At 38.7% G+C, this 26,016-nt stretch overlaps 2 protein-coding genes across 3 annotated transcripts; both read right to left on the reverse strand.

The window, feature by feature from the left end:
• Positions 1 to 802: 802 nt before the first annotated feature.
• On the reverse strand, positions 803 to 4,695 carry LOC131565207 (parvalbumin beta-like). 2 transcript variants are annotated; one of them, XM_058815974.1, is made up of 5 exons: positions 4,622 to 4,695; positions 4,216 to 4,286; positions 3,481 to 3,613; positions 2,658 to 2,749; positions 803 to 2,159 (listed from the first exon to the last, which is right to left on the reverse strand). In XM_058815974.1, exons 2-5 carry the CDS (start codon positions 4,274 to 4,276, stop codon positions 2,134 to 2,136), a joined length of 312 nt encoding a protein of 103 aa, XP_058671957.1. In that variant the 5' UTR covers positions 4,277 to 4,286; positions 4,622 to 4,695; the 3' UTR covers positions 803 to 2,133. The 2 variants fall into 2 exon arrangements, with proteins under 2 accessions (XP_058671957.1, XP_058671955.1); XM_058815972.1 differs by having other exon boundaries at positions 2,640 to 2,749.
• Positions 4,696 to 8,561: 3,866 nt separating this feature from the next.
• LOC131565112 (parvalbumin, thymic) lies at positions 8,562 to 14,968 on the reverse strand. Its single transcript, XM_058815813.1, has 5 exons — positions 14,907 to 14,968; positions 13,160 to 13,227; positions 12,247 to 12,379; positions 11,915 to 12,024; positions 8,562 to 10,638 (listed from the first exon to the last, which is right to left on the reverse strand). The coding sequence occupies exons 2-5, from the start codon at positions 13,218 to 13,220 to the stop codon at positions 10,613 to 10,615; spliced, it is 330 nt and encodes a 109-aa protein (XP_058671796.1). The 5' UTR covers positions 13,221 to 13,227; positions 14,907 to 14,968; the 3' UTR covers positions 8,562 to 10,612.
• Positions 14,969 to 26,016: the final 11,048 nt, after the last annotated feature.

Raw genomic sequence — 26,016 nt, forward strand, 5'->3', positions numbered from 1 at the left:
AAAGGTCTAAAAACCTCTCTAGTCACAAGCTCTTCTTAACTTTCTGGAGTGATCACTGAAGCTGATACCAGACTTACCTTGTCATGAATTTTTTACTGTTCTTAATGGAATGGTAAGTGGTGAAATTGTCTTAGATTTGTAGGCCTAGCAGGCTAATCAGGGTGGAAGTAAGTGTGGTTAAATAAAGGAGCTGCCTGCTATCTCAGAAGTTATCTGAGCTGTCTGTGCCCTTCTCTCTTATTTAGCCATTAATGTTGGTACAACGCTTGAAAAAGTCTGGGTGACCCATATTGCACAATGGAAACATAAAACTTGATATCTGCTGAGAAACAAAGCATTTTCTGACAATAATGAGAGCTTTTAGCCCTGCAGTCAGGCTGCAGTTATTAATTCTGCAAAATTCCCCTTTTTAATTGCTCTTCTGAGATGACATTGAAATAATGAATGTCAATTTGCTTGATGGATGATTCTTTTTTCACTCTTACAGAAAATTCTACAATATTAGGACCGGATTCATTCATTAGACTTAATGGAAATATATTTTTGGCTAATGTATAGAGCATGAACACATTATTGAGTATTCATTAAAGTCTTGTAGACTGCTTTAACTTTGTGTAATATGATGATTTCCACAACATTGTATTGATATTTCCTTCCTTTTCCATAATGTCTCATCATAAATATGTTGTGCATCAGAACCACAATAACATCAGCAGGCAATTTTGAAATTAAGGTTTTTGATTTGCAGATATTGAAATATCTTCTTGAATACCTCCAACAAATACATTGTGAGACAGTCATGCCAGTTTTTACAAGTTTATTGTCCAAGAATGACTTTTCAAGAGCTCCAAATTTTTTTCCATGAGTATGTAGGAGCAACTGTAGTGTTGGAAGTCTAATGTTTGGGATGGTTAAAGCCATCTAGATTTTTAAAAAGGCTGTTTGGCTATGTGTTTATTTTGGTCACATGTCTAAGACAAAACCCTGATACACTGTGGTGTTTCATTAGACACTATTAGCAATGAGTTCATTTTTGTAGCCCAGTTTGATTGCTCTGTGTGTTTATACTATGACAAAATTGTGGTGACATCATCACACCCACACTTTTCAACCAGAACCCTAACCTAGGGCACAAAATGAACTTCAGTTAGTGAGAAACTACTCAGAATTTTTCATTATGTCTGTCTTGCTATTTCAATCTGTCTGTAAAGAAAATAATTATTATTTTTTTAGCAATTTTTATAGCAATTTTTTATGATACTTTCCTTACAAACATTGATGCATTTTATACCCCTGTGAGATGTGGGCATTGTGTTATTCTCAGTGCTGAGAAGAAAAGCAGCAGAATGTTGATTATTTAGGCAACATTCCCCCATTTGCTCTTATGGAGCACTGGGACTGGTGTTTTTGAAGTGCTTTTTGCAGAAGTGGCAGGTGGGACACGGGAGTGTTATGGAATCATTCGAGCACACAGAGCACTGTTTTAGCTTCTCAGCAGTGGAACAATAGTGCCATCGGGTGGGCATGAAGGTGAGGGATTCCTGGGGGAATTTTGAATGTACTGCTGTTTCAGAAATCTAAATTAATCCTGGATCCAGTTGATCTTAAATTGATGACTTAATTAGTGCAAGCTTCTGCAATATACTTAGTCTCTGAAACACAATCACTTGCATAAAGAATGACAGAAAAACATATGGAATATTAAAATACCTCTTGATTGAATACCGCTGCCACTGGTTACCAGAAACAGGTTTTACACCTGGACATTTTATTATTTCTGGTTTTTATTACAACATATGCTAGCTATTTATGCAAATATTGAAAATTCAATGGCCCACAGAGATGTTTTCTATTTCTTCTCTTAATATTTATGCTTATAGCTTTAATGCCCTAAATTCAGATGTGAAGAGTGGATTCCAGTTCAGTCCCCCAGTGGCATACACCTGCTTAAAACACCTGGCAGTGTGGCTTAAGTAGTGCTTTTACCACTTCAGATGTTTTCCAGCAATATGAAACCACTTGCCAACAATTGTTCATGACCTTTCAGGGTACAAAATGTGTAAATAAATGGTAGGTTTGCAATAGGGAAGATTGTTTATGGCACATAGGTCTTGGTCTTTACTTGACTGCTGACTATGATTTGACCAGTGCTTGAAACTCTGTAAAAGAAGAAAAAAAGAGTAATACAGTGGGACCTCTGTTTGTAATCACACAGCCCAAAATTTTCTCTCCTAATTTTTAGAGTTCAAATGGGAAACTAACACTGCTTCCCCTGATAAAAATTCCTTAAAGGCAGCACATTGTGTATTCCTGACACAGATAGATATTTAAGGCAAAGGAAGTGTTGCATTTAAGTGTCCCATTGTATCACAGTTCACTAGCAAAAAGCAGTGAAATTATAAACTGAATTTACTTCCATTCCTGAAAAAATCTCCATAGATGAGAAAAGGGACTGAGCACTTTAGCCAGGGGCAGAGTAGAGAGCTGTTTCTATGTCAGATCCTCTCTACAGCACAGCAGATCTGAGCACCTCAGCATCAGATCCACAACACGCAGTACATGGAGCAGGGCAGGTGCCTGGAGCTGCCTTTAGGAAGTCTCAGAGGCAGTTATTATCATTTTGACAAGGGCAGTCTTACCATCCACTCCAATTTTACCATCTCCATCACTGTCCCCTGCTGCCAGGAATGCCTTGGTCTCAGCATCAGTCAAAGCTCTGGCACTGGCTGAGAAATTCTTCAGGAAAAGTCTGGTAAAGGTGAGAGAGCAAATGAGAGAGACATTGTACTGAAAGTGTTCAGGGTTTGGGTTGGTAATAGCTGCAAAATTTCAAGCATGATTCAGTTCTTGAGAACTATTTAGATGGTAAAACTTCCTCTAACTTTGTTGAGAGTGAGGGTAAGGAAGTAAGAGGATGCTGCTTCACAGCCTAAAAAAAATCCTTGATGACATCTTGGTTGAATTGAATTAAAAAGACAAAATTAAATAATCCTCTGTAGTGGCAGGATTCATCTTCCCTCCCTTGTTATCTTCCTTCTTTCTCCAAAGATGCAGAGTCTTAGCAGGAGTTTCTCTAAGCTTACTTTTAACTTTAAAGTCTGATGAATGTGATCTGGAAGGTAGAATTCATGTGACAGAAGAAAGATGAGAGAAAAACGGCCCTTTGAATTCAGTCTGGTAAAAAAATCTTACAATAATAAAAAGCAGCTATAGCAGAACTGCTATTTTTATCTTCACAGCCTGTCAGTTTTGCTACATGAAACAAGAATTTTCAGTGCTGTCAGAGTTTCCCCATTGTGATCCAGCCTTGACTTTGTTATTTGACTTGCAGCTCCTCCAGCACCAGCACTCACACACGGGTGCACAAACACATGATTGTCTCCCATCCAAAGGGGGAGGAGGAAAGGGAATATTTCTGATTTTATCATGCATTTTTAGTGATAAACCACAACCCTGTTGGTAACATTTTTATTTACTTACTTCAGTTCCTCTTCCTCAATAAAGCCACTCCTGTCCTGGTCAAGAATTCCAAAGACTTTGGCAACTTCGTCTTTGGACTTGGAGTTGAGACCCACTTTGACAAAAAAGGTTTTGTAATCAAATGAATCAGCAGCTGAAATAAGCAGATGGAAACAAGGAGAGATGAAAAAAAGTAGTCAAAAATCTGGAACAAAAAAAAATAGCTTTTTGATCAAAAAGCAGCAAACTATTCTGCAGTACAGTGAGGGTAATTACAAATACCAAGTAACAGTCTTTGATTTTCCTGAGTTTATATCAGATAAATGGGATTTTTCCATCAACGATGTCTCACAGCTAGGAAGGTAATGAAATAATGACTGTGGTCTTCAGCATGCAAGAGAAGACCCTTGTAACATAGATACTTCATTGAAAGACATGTTTGTAGAACTTGGTAGTAAATATTGGGCTTGTATTGAAATCAGCAGTAGTTTTATTATTATTATTATCTGAAAAAACAGAATTTCTGATGCAGGATTCAGCCTTTGGATTTTTTCATCCTTAAAATTGCTGCAATGCACAAATGATTGTGGGTATCTGTAGCTTGCTTGGCCAAGATTAAAGCTTGCATCTGTTCCATTACCTTGAGTCCTTTTTTTGGTTTTAGTAAGAGAGAATTTTCTGTTTCTATTGGGATTGGGACTTTGGGGTAGCAAGGACAAAGGAATTTGATAGCTAAACTTAAAACATAGATATTACCTTGACAGCTCTGCAGACCAGCAGCAATTTCAGCTTCTGTCAGGATACTGGAAAGAGCCATGCCAAGGATACTGCAAAATGAAAAATACTGTTGGGTAGAATTGGGTAGAATTGCCACTGCTCTGGGTCTCTGAGCTGTGCAGGTGCCCCGAGGTGAGCCCAGGTCCCAGGGCAGAGCAGATGAGCTGCCCTGCAGGTGCCAGCTGCTCCATCCTCATTTCAGACACACATTGTGCATCTGAGTCACTGGTATTTCCAGTTAAATCTTCAGGTGTACAAGCTGAGGACAAAGCCAAATGTATTTATAGAACTTCCTGGCATTTGGGCATCTTCGGTTATTTCCATGCGTTTTTTGTGTGAATTATTGTGATGTCTTCTTAAGTTCCAGAGGAAACATTGAACTCACCTGGCCACTTAGTTTTCCCCAACCAAGAGCAGAAAATATTGTCAGGTAAAAAATCAGCAGAGTCCTGTTGACTTAATTCTTTTTCAAATGACATAGAGAAGGACTTATATAGAACTTAGTTAAGTCCTCTTGACCTTTTAGAGAAGTCCTGGAGGCACGTGATGGCTCAGATACCCCAGGGGATAAGTTACTGTGGCTGACAAGACCTGCTAGCTAATCAGATTGATATTTATATCCCAAAGGAATGTGCATGGTGCTTTAGACAATATGGAAGGTTTAGTGCCATACTAATTAAATCCTCTCAGCTTGATCATATTTTAGTGAAATGAATTTTTTAATGTATAAATGAAAAAATAAATATATTTTTAATTGTTTAACGACAGCTAGAAATTGACATCTTCAAAGTAGACTTTGACTTTTCAGGGCCCAATCCTGATATGAATTATCTATGAAACACTACCCTGCAGTTGCCCTAGTAGTCTTCAAAACATACTAATACTGATACATTTGTAATGGATATATCTGATATACAAGTACAAGCTCAAAGACAGAACTTCTTCAGCCCAAATTACTTTTAATAAGTTGTTATATAAGCTTTGGTTAGCTATAAAAGTCTCATCTTGACAGCATTTGCTCAGCAGTAATTAATTGCATGGTGCACATTTAAAATCATCCTAGTAACTGTGACCATTTACAAAATGAAGGTTGTCAGCTGCTCAGCAGGACACAGGAGAGTGGATCAGTTATGGCCAGGAGGGAAGCAGAGCAGTGAAATCAATGATAATTGCTTCTTCTTTGCTGCATTGAAAAGACAAACTTCTGTAAGGTCTCAAACAGCAGCTAAGCTCAAACTGCAGCTTTTCTCTTACTGAATATGAATTGGAACTCCCAGTCAGTAAACTCATGGAATTTATTGGGACTTAACGGCCTTGAGAATAATTAAAATAGGCCAGGGGTGTAAAAAGCCATTGAGAGAACATTTCACACTCACACATACATAAGCATGGCTGGAGTATTGCTTAGGTTTAAATAACATTTGAGTGACAAGAAAATTTATAACAAAGCCTGTTCTCTAATCACTATAACATAAAGCTGCTGTCTTTCAAAAATTAGGTACATGAAAATAAATACAAAACCTCATCTACCTCAGTTCCCCTTGATTTCTTCCAGAGAGGAATTTTTAAGAGAAACATTGACTATGTTAATTCCAAACTCATGCAGTGTGGTAAATTGAAAATTGTGAAAACTAACTTTTTGATATAAGATCAACTGAACAAGTTACTTTTAAAGGCATTTTATCCTGAACGGGTGGAAATATAAATTAAATAATTCAATTTTCCCATTGGGAATCTAGCTGTGCCTTTGGGTTGGGTACCTAGGAAATAATCAAGAGCATGGCCAGGGATCAGAGAAAATCTGATAATTGTATGGGAATTAATTAATGAGTAATCCTTTTGAGGAGCCCATACTGAGATTACAAAGCATTTATTATGAAGAGCTTTGGAGTATTTCTGTGGCAAACCAGCACTTGCCCGAAGGTGGCACCAAAGACAGGCAAGTCCAGCCCTGACAGCTCTATGGAACTGAGGGTGAGGAAAAACCGAGGACCAGGATGAGAACAGGGTAACAGGAGGGTGTTCATCAGAGGGAGAGAGAAGAGGGAACAGGTATTTATAAGAAAAAAATCTAGCCTAGGAAATCACTTGAAAGAACAGGAATATAAACAAACTAGACTGATAAATCCAAAATAATTCCTGAGGATTCTCCCTTCGTGATGATTTAGAAGAACGTGTTACTTCATCTGCCTAACAAAATCAGGGTTTACTGTTTATTTTTATGTTGGCTAAATTTTACTGTCCATTATGGATATCATTACAAATATAAAATAAAATTGTTCTGGAAGCCTGGGAGCTAAAGCAGGAAGTCAGTGTCTAGGAAATACAGCTGATCAATACGTCATTGTGATGGAACTGATGTGATTCCTGTTGAGTCAAATATTTGTATATTCTACTTGGACAGAAGTTCCCTTTGAATTTAGGGTCAATAATTTGTAACTGCAGGGAAAGGCATTGTCCAAGGGTATCTTCTTTTTCTATTGTAACTGGAATGGTGATCTGTTTTTCTCTTCTGAAGCTTGATAAATAAGACTGATTTTCTTGTTTCCACAAGTGTAGGACATGCTGACAAACAAAAGTTCTGGAGTAGCCATATCTCAGCTGCTGATGAGCTCTATAGATATTTGTGCAGAAAGTTTACCACAAAGGCCAGACCAATATAATGGTATCTTTCTGTGCTTATGATCAAAACTAATGGGGAAATTTGGTTTCATAAAATGTGAACACTTTAGGTCATGCTCCCCAGTATCCTCTTATTAAAATGTTTTATAATATGTGAAAAATTGAGCATGAAAATTTTAGGTATGTGTCTGTTCAGGGATTTAATCAAGATGTGTCTATTTCAGTAACTCATTCCAGGAAATTAATCCAGCCTTGGCCCCCTCTGCCCACACTGTTTGTGTGAAGAGTTCCAGGCACCTCTGATGATGCTGCATCAAAGATTTTCCACATGGGCTGGCTGCTAACTCAAAGAAGAAACTGTACCAGCCTATGTGTGCAATGAATGTTCTGACATCCCCTTGCCCTTTCTGTGCTCTCTACTTGTTAGAAGATGACTGAACTTTCAAGCAGTTGGAGAGCTGAAATTGAATCTCAGGTTTACAAATGGCTTTTGGATTGGGATTTCCAAAGGAACATGAATTAGGAGGCAGCCAGCTTCCACTAAACACCAGGAGGTTTTATCTCATGCATGGTTCTGCTCTTCTTTCAGGGCAACTCAAAATTTTTGTTTAAGAGAGATGGTGAATTCAGTGGCTGGAGCACTAGGGTGGGTTTGGGATCGTGACCCTGGCCCTCTGTATCCTTTTTCCAGGAGCTCATGTAGGACTGTAGATTTCTTTGTGCTTTGCTCCTGCTTAAAGGGATCATGGCACATCTTTATTTCATAAGAAGTATAGGGAGGATTAGAGATTAAACTGCTCCCACAGGATGAGCAAGGGACAGAAATGTCTGAGAACTCAGAGTCCTAGTGGAGTTCAGATCTACCACTCACAGTTTGGGTTGCTCTTTAATTGCCTTAAGTGAAGGTAAAACACACAAACCACGTTTCCTTTATACTGGGAACTGTGAAGCAGTTTTATACTGAGTATTGTTATAGTGAGTAGGATGGTCCTACTCTGAACATGAGAGCAGGTGATCAATGTGAAAATACCAGGGGTTGCTAGATTCTTTCTGATTTGATGTAGCATAAACCATTTCTAACAGAATTTTAGTTTTTAACTGTGTACTCAGCAGTGTTTTATTTATTTAATTCATTCATAGCAGCTTAATGCAGAGGATTCAATCCTTATTTATCAGATTGACCAGGGAGGTTATAGAACCTGTATCCCTCATGATACTCAAACTCATCTTAGTCCTTCCATCCCTCCCTTCTGAGGGAGTGACTGGACCAGAGAACTCCAGACCTTTCCATCAGGAATTACTCTCTGGTTCTGTACCTTAATTATGGTAACGTTGTGATACCAACCATGTGTCTCTTTGGTACTTCAGTTGGCATTCACATAGACATCCTGCAATTGAAGTTTTTCTCTAGCATGATTGCATTGTCAAATTCACAGAACACTCCATGATGTTCCATAAAAAACTGAAAGCTGCCACTGACTTAAGTTAATTAAAATGAACCTTGCCAGAAAACATCACATTTTTTGAATTTGTTTCCTTTAGTTGAAAAATGCTCTTTTCTAATTTGGTTGAAATGTGGATCTAAAATGTGGATCCTAATGCCAAAAGAAACCTTAATAGAGAGTAGGTGGTATTTTTGCTGAAGCCTACAGGTTTTTTTTTTAATTGGGGACTTCTTGGATTTTTATTATAATTCCTTCAAATGAAATGGCTGGATAATTTTAATAATATTTAAAACACATCTTCTTGCCACTATTTAAAAAGAATGGATTTTCTTATAAGCATAGGTGAAGTTGCAGCACACACAAGGATTTCCTGACTCTTGAGAGTGTTTCATTCCCTTGTGGCAGCACTAGGCAGTGATGTGCAGTTGTTCAGCATCTCTGAAATACAGGATGGGCCACTGAGCAGTCTTGCATTTCTTGCATTCCACATGAAAGTCTCAGAGGTGCAAGGAATGCAGTGTCAGGTCTGTCACTTCTGGTACTGTGTGTGCCATCTGCTCATACAGTGAAGGATAGTTTAGTGATCAGCAGTGTGAAGACCCAATGTATATATTGCATCTGGGTATTGCTGCACATCTAGGTTGCCCCAGGTTTTTTCTTCAACAGGGAAATAATTAAGGTAAAAGGAGCCAGTCTCATCATTATGCAAAATATTTCAGTGCTGCAATTAACAGCAGCTATAATTTAAGCCCAGATTTAACATCAAAGGCAGTGGGGATAGAATTAGGATTTATATTCATTATAATTCTGCCAAGGCTTCAGTGAGTCTGATTGCTAGAATTCCTCTTTTGCATTTACCATCTTAAATTGGTCGACCGACTCTCTTACATGCCTGGGAATGAGGGAGCTGTGCTTGCCTCACATAATCATCTTGCAATTCATGGAAATGCCAACACTGGCTGTTACATAAAAGTTCCAAAGGCTTTGTTTCTGCTCTTCTTCAAAACAGCTGCCAAATCATAATTATCATTCAGTTTTAGTGAAGAGCAATAAAACTACAGTCTGCTTGTGAGCTGGAGCCACAGCATGGGACATGGGGAAGGAAACAGCTAAATCAGGGTGGGGAAATTTCTGACACACTCAGCCAGACATGCACATCTACTCAGCCTGCTGATGTCTGCATTTAGAACATTATTTACTTTGTCCATTGATGAAGACAATGCTATAATCAACTCTAAATCCTGTAAGACACTTCTCAAAGGGAAGACTAGTTCTTAGTTTTCAGACTGAAGAAAACTGCTGATATTACGGAACATATAGATAATATTTCATATAATAAATGAAAGACTTGAGAAATGGCCATTATTTAACAATGTAAGAGCTTTAGGATAACCAAACAGCAAGATTTGCTGTAGTTTCATCCACAGGAAATGCAGAAATTCACAGATGAGGCAAATATTTTGTTTTGTACATGTTAAGAGACAATAAGCAACAGGCTCATGATTCATGGAAAAACCTCCAGGCCTGTGGCCCAGATTGTCAGGGGACCATGACTTGTGACAGTGTCAGAGTAGGATTAGACCCTTCTCCTCTATCTCACAGCTGCCTTAGATTTCATGAAAGATAAATCTTCTTAAGGGAGAGACACATTTTAGGCCATAAACACTTTCTGGTGATACGATTACGCTGTGGTCTACTACTTTATTTTGGAAAATTACCCACAAACTTATTCTGTGCTTTGAGCTAGGTGTGAACTCTTCTGAAACGTCTCAATTTTTTCTTGTATTCTCAGGGTTGGGACTTAATATGAATTATTTTTAGCTATCTTTTCAGCATTGCTTTTCCTCAAGTATCAGAGAATTAATCAGAAAAAACCTCAATTAAATCAGTACAATTAAGCCTGAGAAGATATGATAGGGTTTAAGATCATCAAAACTTTGTCTGGTGAGTCAGCATGCTCAAGTGTGAGGATGGAGAACCTAAATAAAATTTTTAAAAGCAGCTTTTTCTCCCGAGGGTCTTTTTGTTTAGTTGATTTTTTAATTGTCTTCTCCCCTCTCCCAGCCACAATTTCAACATTATCAGTGGTGGAAAATCACAAAGTGCCTTCTTTACAATGGAAATGTAACAATGCCATGTGACCAAAACATTGCAAGGTTTCTCAGCAATCAGGTGTGTGAACTTCATGTGTGGGGACTGTTAATGCCTGGAACAATATAAAAATGTACAAACACATGCTGAGTGCGAAGTGCTTGCTGGACGAGGTAATTGGCAGAGTCAGTCCAAGGTTGCCTTTGGTCTAATGCTGTTTATGCCTTCACCAGAGACTGGAATTCTGTCAAGGAAGAAAGTGAAAAAAGCAGGGAATAAAACTTGTTGAAAGTAGTTCTTTGACATCTTTAAAAAGATAGATAAAAATGACTAAAACTCCTAGGCATGGAGGGCTCCCAAAGTTATTATAACACTGCACAAGCTACTGCTAAACTGAGATTCTGGGGGCGTAACAGATTTTTCACTCCTTAAAAAGAGTAAGTGCAGGGAGGAGGAGTGTGTCTGTAAATTTGTATTTGTGGGAAATCCTGACTTAAAGGTAAACTATCTTTACCCCATTACAAACTCTGATAATAGCCAAGGAAGAGGAGCCTGTAGCTCTCAGTGAGAGTTTTTGTTATTCCAAATAGAAAATATCTGTAGTGAAGTAATTCCAGAACGGGAGATTCAATGGTTAAGGGCCAAGATCTGCAAATTACAATGCCCTATTTGGGGCTCATAAACAGAAGCTGCTAAAGCTGCTGCTAAAGCAAATTCCTCCAACAGTGTATCTCTCTCTCCTCCCAAATCTGGCTAAGATTAGCACGTGTGTCTGTTGGAGTTATTGCCACCTGTCCTAGTTCAGCTGAGACAGCCCTGTTTTCAGTGACTTCATCTCTAATACATGATGCATAATGTCCTATTTTTCTGTGCTGCAGTTTCTAAAAGAAATATCCTGACTAGTTCACATCATCCCTGTGAGGTTTTCTTCAGGAATTTGATTGAGTTTCTCAGAGGAAACTGTCCAGTGACATGTTAACTTATCAGATAATTTTCCAGCAGAAAATCCTGTGCTGCACTGCTGTAGTTGCAGCCTTGAGAAACAATACCAGTCATATTTTACATTAGTGCATTAAGCACCCAGTAATAGTGGCCAGTGTTTGATAGGAGACAAAGAAATAAGTTTTTTTTGTCAGACGTGTTTAAAAATGGAACTGTTGTATGGCCAGAAGTGCAGAACATCTACTGCTGTAATAGAAAATCAGAGACTTTCAGGTGTTCTGAATCTTTTAAGAATCTGACACATTGAGTCTATGGGTCAGAAACACTGCAGAATTAACCCTAAAGCTGTTATCATTGATTGGAAGACCAGACTTTACACTGGGCTTAAATATTCTGTTGCTACGACAGAGATCAAATAGGAATAAAGCTGTGAAAATAAAAGAATATTTGCTCATACAAAAATTGTGGCAGAAAGTGTTAGGCCAAAGTACTCGTGTGTATTCTTCATGCCCCAGTTTAAATGCAGCCTGAAATGTGTGCATTTTAAACCACAAAATTTATCAATTTTCCAGTCTTACCTTCAACTCCAATTTTGCCATCACCATCGGTGTCCCCTGCAGCCAGGAAAGCCTTGGTCTCTGCCGAGGTGAGGGCTCTGGCGTTTGAGGAGAAATTCTTCAGGAACAGCCTGAAATATAACAGGGTGCTGTGCTTGAGTTTTCCTCTCTGAAACATCCCATAAGGTAATGTCTGCTCTTATTATCTGAGGGAATCCACACAAGATTCAAGAAACTACCAGAATTTGTGTTTTATTTTTAAAATAACATCAAGAGTTTCTTCAAGGACACCAAACAAGTTCTAAGGTTTTTGTTTGTTGTTTAAAGAAATAGAGCAGCTGAACAGTACTTACTGCAGCTCCTCCTCTTCAATGAAACCACTCTTGTCCTGATCAAGGATTCCAAAAACTTTCTTTATCTGATCAGGAGTTTTGCTGGATAAACCAACCATGGAGAAGAAAGACTTGTAGTTGAAGGAATCATCAGCTGGAAGAAACAGAAGTTGTTAAATATTCTCCTTTGAAGTTGCTACTACTGTGTGTATTCCTTGTGAATATGTATGTCTTTTTTAAAGCATCAGCCTGCTCTCTTTCTCTTGTTCCCTGGTGTAGCAAAAGAGAAGATACAGTGGATAATAATTTCCCTTTTTAATCACTCTGTGCCCGTGGTCATGTTTCCTTTCAGCCAGTTTGAAGTTTTCTGCTACAATGCACATTCCGCTAAATCAGGATTTATGCAATGTGTCACATGCAATTAATAATAAATATTGAGAAGGTGCTGCTGTGACTTACAAACAACTCCTGTAATTCTTCATTAATTTTCACAGAGTTCTTACTTAGGTGAAGAATTTGATAGAAGAGTAAATAATTCACAGACAAACCAGATCTTTGAGTATTTGGAAAATTGACTTGGTCTTACTGAACAGTTCTTAAGAGAAGTGAGACTGATAATTGCTTCACAAATTACACTCTCATTCTGCGAGCTGAGGCTTTCTCTGAAATTTTGAAGGACAAGGCCAACTTTAAATTTAAGTCTTTAACAGGTTTAGACACTGACAGCTTAGTGTGAAGGCAGCCCTAACTGAAATGGTGATTATTTAATTGCTGTTCACCACTTGTGAGACCTTTTGAATTTAAGGGACTATACTGTAATGCAGCTTAGAAAGAGATCTCACAGGGAAGGAATCTGAGGGGAAAATGATAGGCATGTCATCTTAAGACATAAAAATGATATGCATCTTCTGTCTGCAGAGCAACCATTCCTTACCCAGGCAGCTGGAGAGAGCAGATTCAATATCTTTAGCAGAGAGGATGTCAGTGATGGCCATTGTTGAACTGTAAAATAAATTAAATGTGAGCTACTTAGTCATTAAAATGACTTCTCTCCTACTTTCATGGCTCTATTTGAAGTTCAGCAGTGACAGTGTGTGATAGGGGAGACATTATTCATCTGATGGCAAGTGGAGCAGGCTGTAACAGATGTCTGGAGCAGGTGCCTCCACTGAAAGCTGGGAATGAGGGAGGAATTCTGCACGCGGGAGCGTGGGGCTTCCGAGGATCTGCTGCACTGGGAGAGCACATCCAGGGTGTCCAGCACCACACAACTTCATGGCTTCTGTGTGGGTTTTCCTGGAGGTGGATTATTACTCAGTAAAACCCAGAGGGTATTTACAGCACACATGAGAGATAGGGCTGGTGTGTCCCCTAGAACTGTACCTGGAGTAAAAGGAATGTGAAAAATCTGGTGTTATTATCAATAGATGTAGTGATCTTCACAAAGAATGAAAATATTAGTGTAGAATTAGTAATAGTAATTTTACTCATGTAAATTTGGAGACTAAGTTCCTCTCCTGTTTAGTTACAATGATAAATGTGTCTTGCTGGGCTACTGCACCAGTGAAATATTACATTTCATGAGAGCTTTGTAAAAACGTTTTTGTCAGTATTTTCTGAGGTCTTTTTCTTTTTGCATTCCATATAAGTTATAATAAACCTCATTTTTGCCCAGATTTTGGCATTTCAGTAGATTGTTGTCTTTAGAACAGAAGTATCATGACTTAATATTCATTCTTAGTAAAGTGGAGGAGGTGTTTTTTTCTGACACAGCGGCTTTTCATGTGAGAAAAATACTCTGTCCCATTCAGCCACCAACAGCTGCAATAGTTTGCCAGTGCAATGTGTATCATGTAACAAAATGCTATAACGCTTGAATTTCTAATCAATTTTTAGTGAATTGATGCAGTTACAGTTTGGTAAACTGTACACACCAGTGCAGACAGGTTACAGTTTAAAACTTGCAACATTACTCTTAATTCATGTTAGTGAAGGAAAGGGACTAAGGCATAGAAAAGTTATTCTTGAAAGCCAGAAGAGAATAGAAATATATTTTCATTAATCCCTAACTGGTCTTCAGCAACATCATTCTTCCTGTCTAAGCACGGACTGAGAAGGAATCAACTAGTGATACCCATTTATAGTCTGTGCACTGGTTTGAGATCTAAACACAGGTTTAAACTTTCTCTAAAATATGAAATGGCTGCCTCTGTACCTGTTGGTTTGCAGCAGAAGAAATTGTCAATCATTTTAGTTCCTTTCTGAATATCTCTGAAATGGTTAAGAAAGTGATGGCACACGTTCCCACTGATGGCAATGGATCCTTCCCCAGCTCAGGCAGCTGGGTTACTTTTCTTTTACTGCTGAATTATTTTGTCCCAGTGGGTTCTTGTGCAAAATACTTCCCCCTCTCAGCATTAGGCAATGTAACTTTGAGCTCATCTGTTCACCTAATTCTCACTGCTGACAGGATTAAAAAGGGGAAGAGTTGAAGGAAAACCTAAAAATCACAGCATTTTTGACAAGGGACATCGTTCCTGTCTGTTCCATCCTCTAATCCAAATTCTGATTCTATTCTATATTAGCTTGTAAAGATACAGCATCCTGGAAGCTGAGATAAGAATAGATACTTTAGTTTTGCTTTTGTGTTTCTTTGAAAGCAGAAGATGTAATCAGCTTACCTTTGTGGTCTTCTTGACTGGGTAAGGAAGCAGTCAGGTTGGGAGGAAGGTACTTGCAGTGTGTCTCCAGCAGAGCTGAGCTTGCATATATATACTTTAAGTTGTATACCATATACAGATTTTAGATTTCAGCGTCACGAAGGGGGAATGGTGTCAAATGAACTTGCCTAACTAATCATCTTGCACTATTTTTATCTCAAGAGAATACATATGATATTTGCAAACGAAACAAGATAAGTGGCCAGATAGGCAAAAAGAACAGAGTCATGTCAAATTTCCTCTGATTTAAGCAGAAAACACCAGCTTCTTCATGTGATGTAGGGCAAGACAAAAGTCCCCACTATCTGATATGCTTGATCTGAAGAGTCAGATGAAATGAAGCACAATAACTTCTGAAGAAGTGTCTTTAATGACTGTTTAAAAGCAATAACTTATCTTACCTGTAGACACTCTCCGTGATAGAATTTCATCATTGGAGCACTAAACAAAAAGAAAAAAAATTAAAAGTATCCTTTTAACTGTTCAGGTATTGTTTGCATAGCAAACCAATCAGGGAAAATAATAGCCATGTTATCTCCAGAATATCTGATCTGTTGTTGTTTGGAAAAAAAACCACACAGTGAATTTGTTGCTATAGGAGGTAAAATAATATTATGTCAATCCATCAGAACAGTTGGTTGGGGGAGGGTATTTCATCTGCTCTGTTTCCAGAGAAAATCTTACAATTCTGCAAGATTCTGACAACCTGTTTAGTTGGGTATGTATGAAGTAAAGGGGTTGTGATCTGCCCAGCTGTCTCTGAGACAAAAGCCCCTGAGCCCTACATGAAAGATCGATCTTTGCTTTCAGAATAGAGAGGAAAATTTCAATAGCAACATCATCGCTGTAGCAATTTCTGAAGAGTGTCTTTTCCCTTTTCAGCCTGTCTAGAATCCCTTTCAGCGGAGTGATTATTTTCTAGAGTTGTTTGGCCAGTGCTGTTGCCCAGTGTTCCTTTGTGCTAGTTACTTTTTTCATGGATATTATGTGATCATCTCAATTTTCTTCCATGAACGTTGTAGCCTAGCTGGGTGAGGAGCCTGTCAGCTTGGATCTCACTTGTGCCTTGAGGTAGCAGGACAGTGAAAGACAAGTCATATGGATGACAGCACAAGGTGTCATTATGGCCAGGATTAAGGGATGGCAAGGGATGACAGTGCAAGGGGCATCACAGCTTGAGGTGGTGGCACAGTAAGTGATGGTGCAGAGACTGTCCTAATGTCAGAGAGAGCATCAAGGCATCTTTTTTCCAAAGCATTTCCCTCTAAGATGGAAGACAAACTCAATCAGTCACTGAAGCCAGTCACTAATAAATCAGGGTGCCAGACAGAAAAGTGACAAATGGAGAGTACCTACTGAACCTTAGTGCATCCAGCAATGGCAGCAGCTGATCAAAAGGCAACAAAAGACCATTGCAAAAGATCCTCTCTGTGGAGGAGGTGCTATTTCATTTGCAGTATATAAATGTAAGAAAAAATACTGCTACAAGTTTTTTTTTTTCTTATTAAAAATTCTGCAAGTCTGTCCTCCACAGATAATTGTTTTGCAGAGAAGATAATTCTTTTGTTGGCTAGGAATGGCTGATGAAGATTTCAGCTTTCCCTATTTTTTTGAATGGGTTCTTGACCAGCTGGCGCTGAAAAATTTCAAGAAGAATTTGATGGAGAGATATTTAATACTGGCTCTTGTTGTCAGTGGTGACATCTGGTAGAAGGGGTACAAATACCACTTTCCCCCTGAAACTCTTATGAGAAATTACTTTTATTCTAAATGGGCAAAAATTCCTCTCCCTTTTACACACACCACCCTTTCCTCCTCCTCCAATTTGGAAAATTGTTTACATAGTGCCAACAACTGATGTGCAGTACGTAGGGTGTCCAACATAAAAACTGATGGCATGAAATGACCTAATGAAGCTAAGTTAAGAGGAAGGCCAAATTCTGCTGAAACTCTTGGACTGCAGGAGTCTGCATGGGAATTTGGTCCCTGGTGTCTATTTCAGAGAATGCATTTGATTTTAGATGCAATGGCTTCTCATTTTGCCCAGAGCTAATTCCACATATGTTAACCCCTCGCCCCCACTCTTCCCTTTAAAAATAGCATTGATTGCTGTTATTTCTCTTAATGCCTGTGGGCTGTTGCCATTAGTTTGAACTTTATGTGAAGCATATAAGGATGCAGTCTTTAAAAGTGTGCTCTGTTTTCTAAGAGGTTTTGACAAGGTAATTTCTTTTGTGCCCTACGATTTTAAGGGTAAAGCATGCAGTCAAATGATTTATGGTTCTGATCTGTTCAGCTGTATTCAGACTCCAGCAAGTTTTGGAGTCACTTTTGCAGTAAGATTGGAGGCACTAGAGACCCAGAACATGTGCACTGATGAAATGCACAGGGATCATGTAACTATTTACAACCAGTGTCCAACAACCATTTTCTTTTCAAGCCCTACATTAGAGATTGCATAAGCATCTGTCTAAATCAAATACTGTTAGGAACTTTGCAGCTGCCATCCAACTTCACAGGGGAAGAACTGAGGAATTATGAAAAAGTAAGGAAAAGATATTCCTTTCAGCCTGTCAGGCTGCCACTAAAAGCAGTTTTAAACCCTTGGGCTTGAGCATTTCTCTTTGCTCAAGGCTCTTCTTTCTGGAAGCATGGAGTTGTTTTATTCTTCCCGTTTTTAACCTTAATTCTTTTAGCATCTGAAGCTGAAGCTACCTCCCCAGGTTGAAAAGCTGTATTTTAGGTCATCCTAAGTTCTGTGATTGCTCTATAATCTATTCCTGTCATTCTACTTTGAGTGCTAATATGAATTACGTGCAAGAGAGCAACAAGAGTTGTGTGAGTGCCTGCTTTAATTTAAATAAGTGTGATTTAGTGCCTCTTACATGCCTGAGATAATTTTCAGATGGATGAGATGAATGCCTCTGATAGGGGAATCCATGGTCACGAGTCAGGGAACAGGAATCACCTGACAAAATGTGTGTAACCTATTGTTAAATGGCTTGTGAGCAGTGAGAGTGGAATATTCATTCAGCTTGTAATTTGCTTTGGGAATCTATGAGTTGAAAGAAGCTGTGTAGATGTAATTTAGTGTAATTATATTAATGCATCATGCTCCAGTCATTTGAGGAATGTAACTCCTGGGAGAGATCTGGGAATATCTGTGAGGGGTTTTAGGTTTTACTACTTAACCTACTATCGATAGACACCTCATAACTACTCCTCCCCCACCCCAGTAAAATACTGAATAAAGAAAAATGCTGGAAGGATTGCTATGAGGGGAGGAGGCTGTATGTGGGAAATACACCAAATAACATCTGGTTTACTCTTGCAAACTTGAATGAATCACAAACTTCAAGTAATTTATTTTTCACCAGCTATCATTCTAATGTCATGTGGGTTCAACCTCTGAGGTAGATTTTCAGAGGTGCTAAAAATTTACAATGCAGCTTTTCAATTTCTGGTGCCCTGTAAAATGTTAATGTACAAAACTTTTTCAGTCATATTTTTCCTACGTGCAAAAAACATAATTTTTAAGCCAAGTAGATTGTTTACATATATCAGACAATTTGTGGTCCTCCATGTCTGAAATGGGAATTTCAATCCTGATTCCAACATTTGAAAGGAATATGGGCCAGATGTAAATTCTATGTGATTTCTGAAGCTGTAGTTCAAAACTTTTATTCCTGAATTTAACCTTTCCAGTTCACTTCCATTTCTGTTTCTTTCTAAAAATGTTCATTCAGTGGTACAGAAAGAAAAAGGCCTTTTTTTAAAGAAAGAAATTCTCATAGTCTGATTTCTGAAATGGTTTGAGTCTGTTAAATCTGATACAATCATTCATAAACAGACAAGATACTTGAACCTCCAGATGACTCCCTCCCTAGGTTTAAATTACCTGCAGTAAGTGTAAAAAAAATAGAATAAATTTTCTTGCCTTAATTCTGAAACAAAAAGCTTATTATTTTTGAAAGTGTCCAAACAGAAATGGCAATAACAAGGTGTGTGTAGGAATATAATGGTTTTTGTGTGGAAAATAAAATCAATTCTGCCAAGGCAATCTTCTCTAGCTAAGCTGGAAGCAAAGACATATGCTGAAAACAGAACTTCTATTCAATATTTCATCTACCATATTCTGTTCTTGAGCTCTGTTCTTCAAATCCCGTGTGGTAAAATCCCTCCCCATCCTTGTTACAGGAGTTGTAACTTTACTCTGTGTGTTTACACTACGTAGCCTGGTGCAGTCCTGCTCCATAACTGTGGTTTATAAGCACTATAAATAATCCTCAGTTGCAGCAAGCTCTCAAATATAGATGTGTTTGAAATGAACTCAGATGTTTTTCAGCCTGTCTGTATGTTCTTGTAGAGTCCTTATCCCAGTGTGTAAACAACAGGTCCCACTATAAACAGAAACAGCTCCTTGGCTTGTGTAACTGCAGGAGCACCAAGTAAAAACTGAGTCAAACTGGGTCACTGTCTGTGCTTTGCTGATCTGGTATCCATAGTGCTGAATAAAGCAGGGCCTTTGATTCTTTTGGCAGAATTGCTTTTCAAGGAGGTGTGTGTATATATATATATATTCCAAGGATACACAGGTTTCAAAAGTCCCAGATGCTGACTCAGAGATGTTTTCTCTGTGCATAAAGCTGAGCTCCAATCTGACTTAAAGGTGCCCAGCGAGGTGTGACTTAATTCCCTTCTCCTCCATTTGCTGAGATTGGGAAATGGTCAGGACTTGTCTGGGGTGCTGGGCTGCTTTTCTATGCAAACTAGAGCATGATAAGGGGCTGGTGTGTGTTTGGGTGTTGTCCAAATGTGGAGTTCATGTCTCCAGGGCACAACACCCGGACCTAGGACCTCAGAAACAGTCCTTCATCCCTCATTAGATGTTGCCAACAACACTGACAATAATTAGAATGAGGACTATAGAGAAGTAAGCTGAATGAATATGGAAATGGGTACTAGAGACATAACAGCATCGGATATGAAAGCATCAAGTCTTTACAAACAAGAATCCATTGAGCATTTGAGAGCTAAGCCTGGTTTAATCAAATGGTGCATCAATGAAGTGATTCCACTGTTCAAATATTTGGAGGATCAGTGGGATGAAAAGACAGAAGCAGGCATTGTTCTTCCCATACAGTGCTGCATTTGTGCCTTAGCTCCTGAGTGATATCAGTGTCCAGATAATCCAGTGATTTCAAGCGTTATTGTATAGCATAGGACAACCCATACAGAAAATGCAAGTTCTTCTTTTCCATTTATGAACAAACCACATTATATTCACTGTGGATTTCATTGGCAAATTGCTGCAGTCAGGTGTAAAGTAAATTACTTCAAGTCTCTTGCTCTGAATGAAAAATTTAATTTATTGTATTCAAGTTATAAATTCACTTAACAGTCTTTCCTTGAATTGTAATGGCTTTCATCTGGGCTGAATTATAGTAATGACTGCACCTTGCTAAAAAGGATACATTTAAAAAGGAATTTGACTAAACAGGAAGCTTAATGAGAAAAAGGCTGGAAAAGGCCAGGTGAATCTCTAGAGCAGGAGGCCTGTCTCCCTTGGAACAGGAATTCAGCCTGGCTGTGCCTGGTTCATTGTTACAGCAGAAAATGCCCTTGAACTGCAGAGGAATTGAGCTTGAGCTCCTGCTCACACAGGAGGAGGTAAATGGGGAGGTGCTTGATGTACTTTTGATTTTCTGAGAGAACTCACAATTTTTGAAGGATTTCACTTATTATTTTATTTGACTTTTGCATTTGGTATACCATACAGCAACATCCATATTTAAAAATCCAGATGGTGAGAGCAGAAGGTGTCTTGCTGATTCCCAAATTCTCCATCTTGGCTTGTCCTTTTCTGAGTAGGGGTGGATGAAAGAAGCTGATAAGGACAATAAATGCGTAAGAACTTTGCTGAATTTGAGAAGTAAGAACATTTTGCAAATATATTCTATGTTCTACACTATGCTGAGCTGGGCTGTACAAGCTGTAGTTCTGGGCAAAATTTGTCACGTAGAATTTTTTCTGGAAAGTCAATTACTTCTGTGGCCAATGTGATGTTACTGAAATTTGATTCTTAAATGAAATGTGAAGCCTTTACTAAGAAATGCTCCAAAGCTGTTATCTCAGAATACCATGGCAAGGTAGTTTCAGAATACCAGATCCCAGCTACTTCCTGAAAGTTGCAGCTATATAAAACCTTCCTGAGCAGTGATGTTGAAAAATGCATGTTAATCAGTGCAGATCTTCCCCATCACCTAAGCCTGTAATTGATGGTGCCATCAACAGCAGAGACAGTCATTTAAATTATGAATGCTTCTGGTTATGAATGATGGATTTTTTTGGCATAGGAATTAAAGAGTATGCATTATTAGAACTGGTAGAAGAATTCAAGTCATGCTTTGGAGAAAAGTACTAAGTTAGGCATGGTTTAACATTCATGAATATTTGGTGAACAAGCAGATTTTTCTATTAAAGATGTAGGTATTACAAAATGGATAGAGAAGCATCCACTGGATAAGGTTTGAAAGTTGTTCTTGTTGAAATTGATGCATAAGGCCACCACTCTTAAAATCTCTATAAGCAGTTCTCTATAAAATCTCTAAAAGTCAGTGCCTTTATGGATACAAACAACTGAAATGACCAGCCTGGTCTTTGTCAATTTATTCCATTTTGATGGAGGCAATCCTGGGAGTTTCTGGGCAGTGACTCTGCTGGGTCTGAGTGCAGTGACTCAGTGTGACCCATTCCTCTGGGACATTTGCTTGGACATCTTCTATAATCTGAATTATACTTATTTGCAGAGTACATTTCTATTTAGACCCCAAGCATATGGACAGTGTTATTAACAAAAGGAAAACCCCAAGCTCAGTGTTATTAACAAAAGGAAAACATGTAAACTTCTTTTCTGCTGAAATGGCCAGCAGGTCATCTTCCAAGAGGAGGATTTCCTTTGATTGAGTGGAATTGGATTTCACCCAGTTTTAAAACTAGAAGTATAAAAAACACAATCTGATAATCAGGCAGCACTTGCATCTTGATGTCCTAATTCTGCCAGTTCTGTAGCAACCCCCTAGAGTTTTTCAAGGAAAACTGCATAAACAACAACAATGGCAAAAATAGCAAGGCTGCTATTAGAGAAACAAACACAATCAGTAAAATGGAAAATAAAGGTGCAATCTTTAGAGGTTAAAAAAATATCTATAAACCTCCTGGAGACTGCAGTCTGTGGGGTATCACCTGTGTAGGGATATTGCCAGAGAGGTGGGATTTGAGAGGACAGACCTGGGAATGAGGCCATGGTGCTTTGGTTCTTGTTAGCTCAGGTTCTCCAGGAAGCCCAGTTGAAGGCCATGGCTCAGGGAGGTCTCAGCTGTCCCTGGGCAGTGAGGAGCCAGCCCTGCACAGCACACTCAGCTGAGCCTCTGGGGAGGAAAACAGCCTGAAATTCAGATTTCCCGAGAGAGCATAACCTGTCTGGAGACACTGTCTCATGACTGGACAAAGCTCAAGATTTTTCTGGCTTATTTAAAGTAATCTGGGTAAGCCCCACTGCAATAGAGCAGCCATTTGTTCCCCTGAGGGGATCTGACATTGTCCCAAGTGTGAGCAGTGCCCGTGGGTCTGTTCCTACAACAGATTTACAACCCTGCCACAAGCAGCAGGAGCAGGGCTGAGTATCCCATGCTTGCTTGGCATGACATGGCCTGATGTGAGAAATACAGAATGGAGCTGATATAGTTACTAAACTGTTTGTGTCCGGGGAATGCTGAGCACATGCAGAGCAGATGGAAGAGATTAAAAAACCATAGAATTATAGATGAGAAATGTTAACAATTAAAGCAACAAACACGAGGTTTCTCTGTAGTCTCTTTCCTGATTATTTTGAAGGGTGTTTAGGTGAAAAAGGCTTGACATACAAAAGTTATTGTTAATTGCATTCACAATCAAATTAATTCAACTCAAACAATACTTTTCAAAATGATCTTTGTTTCTATTCACTCCAGCCTAGCAAAGGAAAATCAATGTGTTTAACCATCATTTAATTTAGAACATTTTAAGTTGTCTGATGAATCTGATAATTCAGCTTGTCCTCTACTGTTTCAGCTACTAAGGAAATTCCAACTAAGGAGCTGCTAGATCAGATATCCTGTGTCTCAGGTGACCCAAGATCCCCATGATGGTTTTAGCACCATTCCTAAGAGAACCTTACAGACTTAGTGAATAAGAGACTTGTTTACCTGAATATGGCAGAGCAGTTAGATTAAAGGATATTGGCATCAGTATTAGAAAACTCAGAAGTAAAGGATGATGTATTGAATATTCTTTGTTTTTGCTGCTAGTAGTGCAATTCATTAATAACTATTCAGTAGAAAACAAAAGATAAAAGAAGCTTAATAGTTCCTTCTTGGTGGGAAAGTCCACCAAAATCATGAAGTATATGTAATATGACCCTTAAATTCTTTTTTTCCCCTAAATTCTAGTTTCTAAGGTTCATGTCTGTTCCTCCCACTGTGCTCATAACTGAGCAAAGCTGAATAATCCTGCAGCAAGAACTTGTGCTTGTGCTGCTGCTCACAAGCCTCATGGTGTGATCTTGGCACAAAAGCAACAGTACAAAATTGAAAAAGACCACGAATTTTACTCTAGCCCCAGGGTTTTCTAAAAGCACAGGCTCTCAGCCTAGTTTAAGACTGTTTTTTCAGATCACTGACAGGGTGTAAAATTACAGACTGGTCAATGCAGATAAAGCTGACACATATTTTCAAGCACAGTGAGAGTTTAGGGCTATATTTAACAAAAACACTGAGTTCTGTGTTTGGGGAATACACTCAGCCTCCATACCCAAAAGAGTCCCCAGAATCCAAATTCTCTCTAGCTTCTGTTGATCACATCCCACACACTGGTTTCAAATTTTATCAGATTGTGCTTGTTTAGGGAAAGAGATATGTTTTTGAGGTAAATACATGGAAGATGGGTTTTTAAAATGCATCCAATTTTTAACTCTCAAGGACTTAGTGTCTTTTCTCTATAGTGCTGCTAAAAATGCAGCCTTGGATTTCCTTTTCATGCAAGGGAAAACGTGCAGTCTTGACAAGCTTGAGAGAAGGGACATATTTTCTGATGTTGCCTAGAGCACATCTGTGCACGGAGCTATTTCTGCCTTTATCTCACAGCTGATAACATCAGACCTCTGGAGTTAGGAAGGAGCTGCAGACAAAATGCTGAGTTTTACAAATCTGTCTGTAAATATCATAGTAGAACTCCTGGTACAGTGGAAAACCTGGGCAAAATGACTCTTCTTAACACTGATAATTAGCTTCCCTCCCCACACAAATATACTGCCTGTATTTTATTGACTTCTAAATATTTGCAATTAATATTATAAAGTCCATTTCTTTGAATCATATGTGACAGGAATCTTTCCTTGGTGGTAAAGGCTGTTTTTGTTCTGGGGAGCACAGAGCACTTTCCTGATCTTTCTGAGATATTTTGTATTATCTGACATTTCTGCAGGCAACATTTGCTTAGTGGTGAATTGGATTGTAAATTCTACACCTGTGAAGTTGTAGGAAACGAGTCTTGGCAAATTTCTAAATAAAGCTCTGGTAAGGAGTGATTGGGAATTTAATGAATACAGATTGTGGAATCAATCTCTCAATGTGTTTTGATTAGGGTAAAGTGCATATATAATAGGGGTTTTTATTGCACCACTAAATATGACAATACTGAAATTTATTATGTGCTCCTATTTATATTACTTTCTTTTACTTTTCATTCTTATAAAACATTTCAAATACAAAAGATTGTTTCCCTCTAAGTTCTTCAGCTGGGAGGATTTAAATACAAATAAAAAGTTAAGAGGCCACAATCCCAATGCTGAGAAACTCAAAGGTTTTATAAGAATGAAAAGCAAATAAAGATAATTTTTTCCCTGTGCATGGGAAGACAGGCTCTGTATGTGTGTGGCATGTCAGACTTTACTTTATGATTTTTGTATTTATAGCTTTATAAGAAGAGGATACTCAGAGAATTGCTCTGGTGGTTTTATTCTGCATTGAGGAGTCTCTCTGATAAGGAGATTTTCTGGGAAAATGAATCAAGTAGGAATCTCAGCACATGTGACCCTGGGTAGCCCCACAGTCTGTGTGGGCCCAGCCATGTCCCTGTGTCCTTCTCCTCACCCAGCACAGTCACACAACCTGCGGCTCATGAGGGTGGACACAGCTCTCTCAGAGGCTGCTGCTGTCATTCCTCTGTTGTCTGGAGAACAGATTGCAGAATGAAATTAACGTTCCCTGACAGAAATAAATACAATACACAGAAAACACAGTGTTCCTGAGTCCAAAAGAAAGAAATTCCATGGGTTTCTACTGGGACTGGAGTAAGATTTATTCTTGAAAACAACATCATCATTTATAAATTATAGGGACAAATATCTGAAATTTATAAATGCCTGCTGTATGAGACTTCCTGTTTCCATTGAGGTCAATGGAAAAATTCCCATTTATTTGAGTGCCAACATGATCTGGACCACAATAAGCCATGTTGCCATCAAAATTATGTTATAATTAACATTTGGAAATTGCTTCACAAGGTGGATGTGATAGCTACAGAAGAAGTGGGCCATTAGAATGAATTGAAATTGAGAGATTTGTTTCTCAACTACTGAAAATTAAGTAGTGTCCTTGTTTTTACCAAGATCTGTAATTTTTTCATCCTGTACCTCATCATGGTTAAAGCCATTTTAGTATACTTTGTGACCATTGTCAAAACACATGGAAGTTTCTCTTAAGGTGATGTGGTCATTTTCAGCCATATTCCTAAATCTACTTCCCAGTCAAAAGAGGAACATTTCAACATTTCAAAGAAAGATGGTAATTGTCAGTAGAAGGAGGAAGCAGCCCCTCCTCAGGCAGCAGTGGCTGCAGGATGCCCAGGAATGGCAGCAGGCATTTGGCTGAGTTGCTCTCATGGCTGAGTTCAGGAGCAAGGACCTGCCCTGGCAGGATCAGCAGGACTGGGCCCCACCCCTGCAGTTCTGCAGTTCTGCCTCCAGGGATCA

This window comes from Ammospiza caudacuta, chromosome 17 (assembly GCF_027887145.1).
Source record: "Ammospiza caudacuta isolate bAmmCau1 chromosome 17, bAmmCau1.pri, whole genome shotgun sequence".
NCBI lineage: Eukaryota > Metazoa > Chordata > Aves > Passeriformes > Passerellidae > Ammospiza > Ammospiza caudacuta.

What these genes read in the sequence shown, in the direction of transcription:
- LOC131565207 (XM_058815972.1), bottom strand. Translation starts at nt 4,276, where the DNA reads ATGGCTCTTTCCAGTATCCTGACAGAAGCTGAAATTGCTGCTGGTCTG. An exon ending in TGGTCTGCAGAGCTGTCAAG is followed by an intron (nt 3,614 to 4,215) that starts GTAATATCTATG and finishes TGCTTATTTCAG; the next exon opens with CTGCTGATTCATTTGATTAC. An exon ending in ATTGAGGAAGAGGAACTGAA is followed by an intron (nt 2,750 to 3,480) that starts GTAAGTAAATAA and finishes CACCTTTACCAG; the next exon opens with ACTTTTCCTGAAGAATTTCT.
- LOC131565112 (XM_058815813.1), bottom strand. Translation starts at nt 13,220, where the DNA reads ATGGCCATCACTGACATCCTCTCTGCTAAAGATATTGAATCTGCTCTC. An exon ending in TGCTCTCTCCAGCTGCCTGG is followed by an intron (nt 12,380 to 13,159) that starts GTAAGGAATGGT and finishes TGTTTCTTCCAG; the next exon opens with CTGATGATTCCTTCAACTAC. An exon ending in TGGCAAAATTGGAGTTGAAG is followed by an intron (nt 10,639 to 11,914) that starts GTAAGACTGGAA and finishes CTTCCTTGACAG; the next exon opens with AATTCCAGTCTCTGGTGAAG.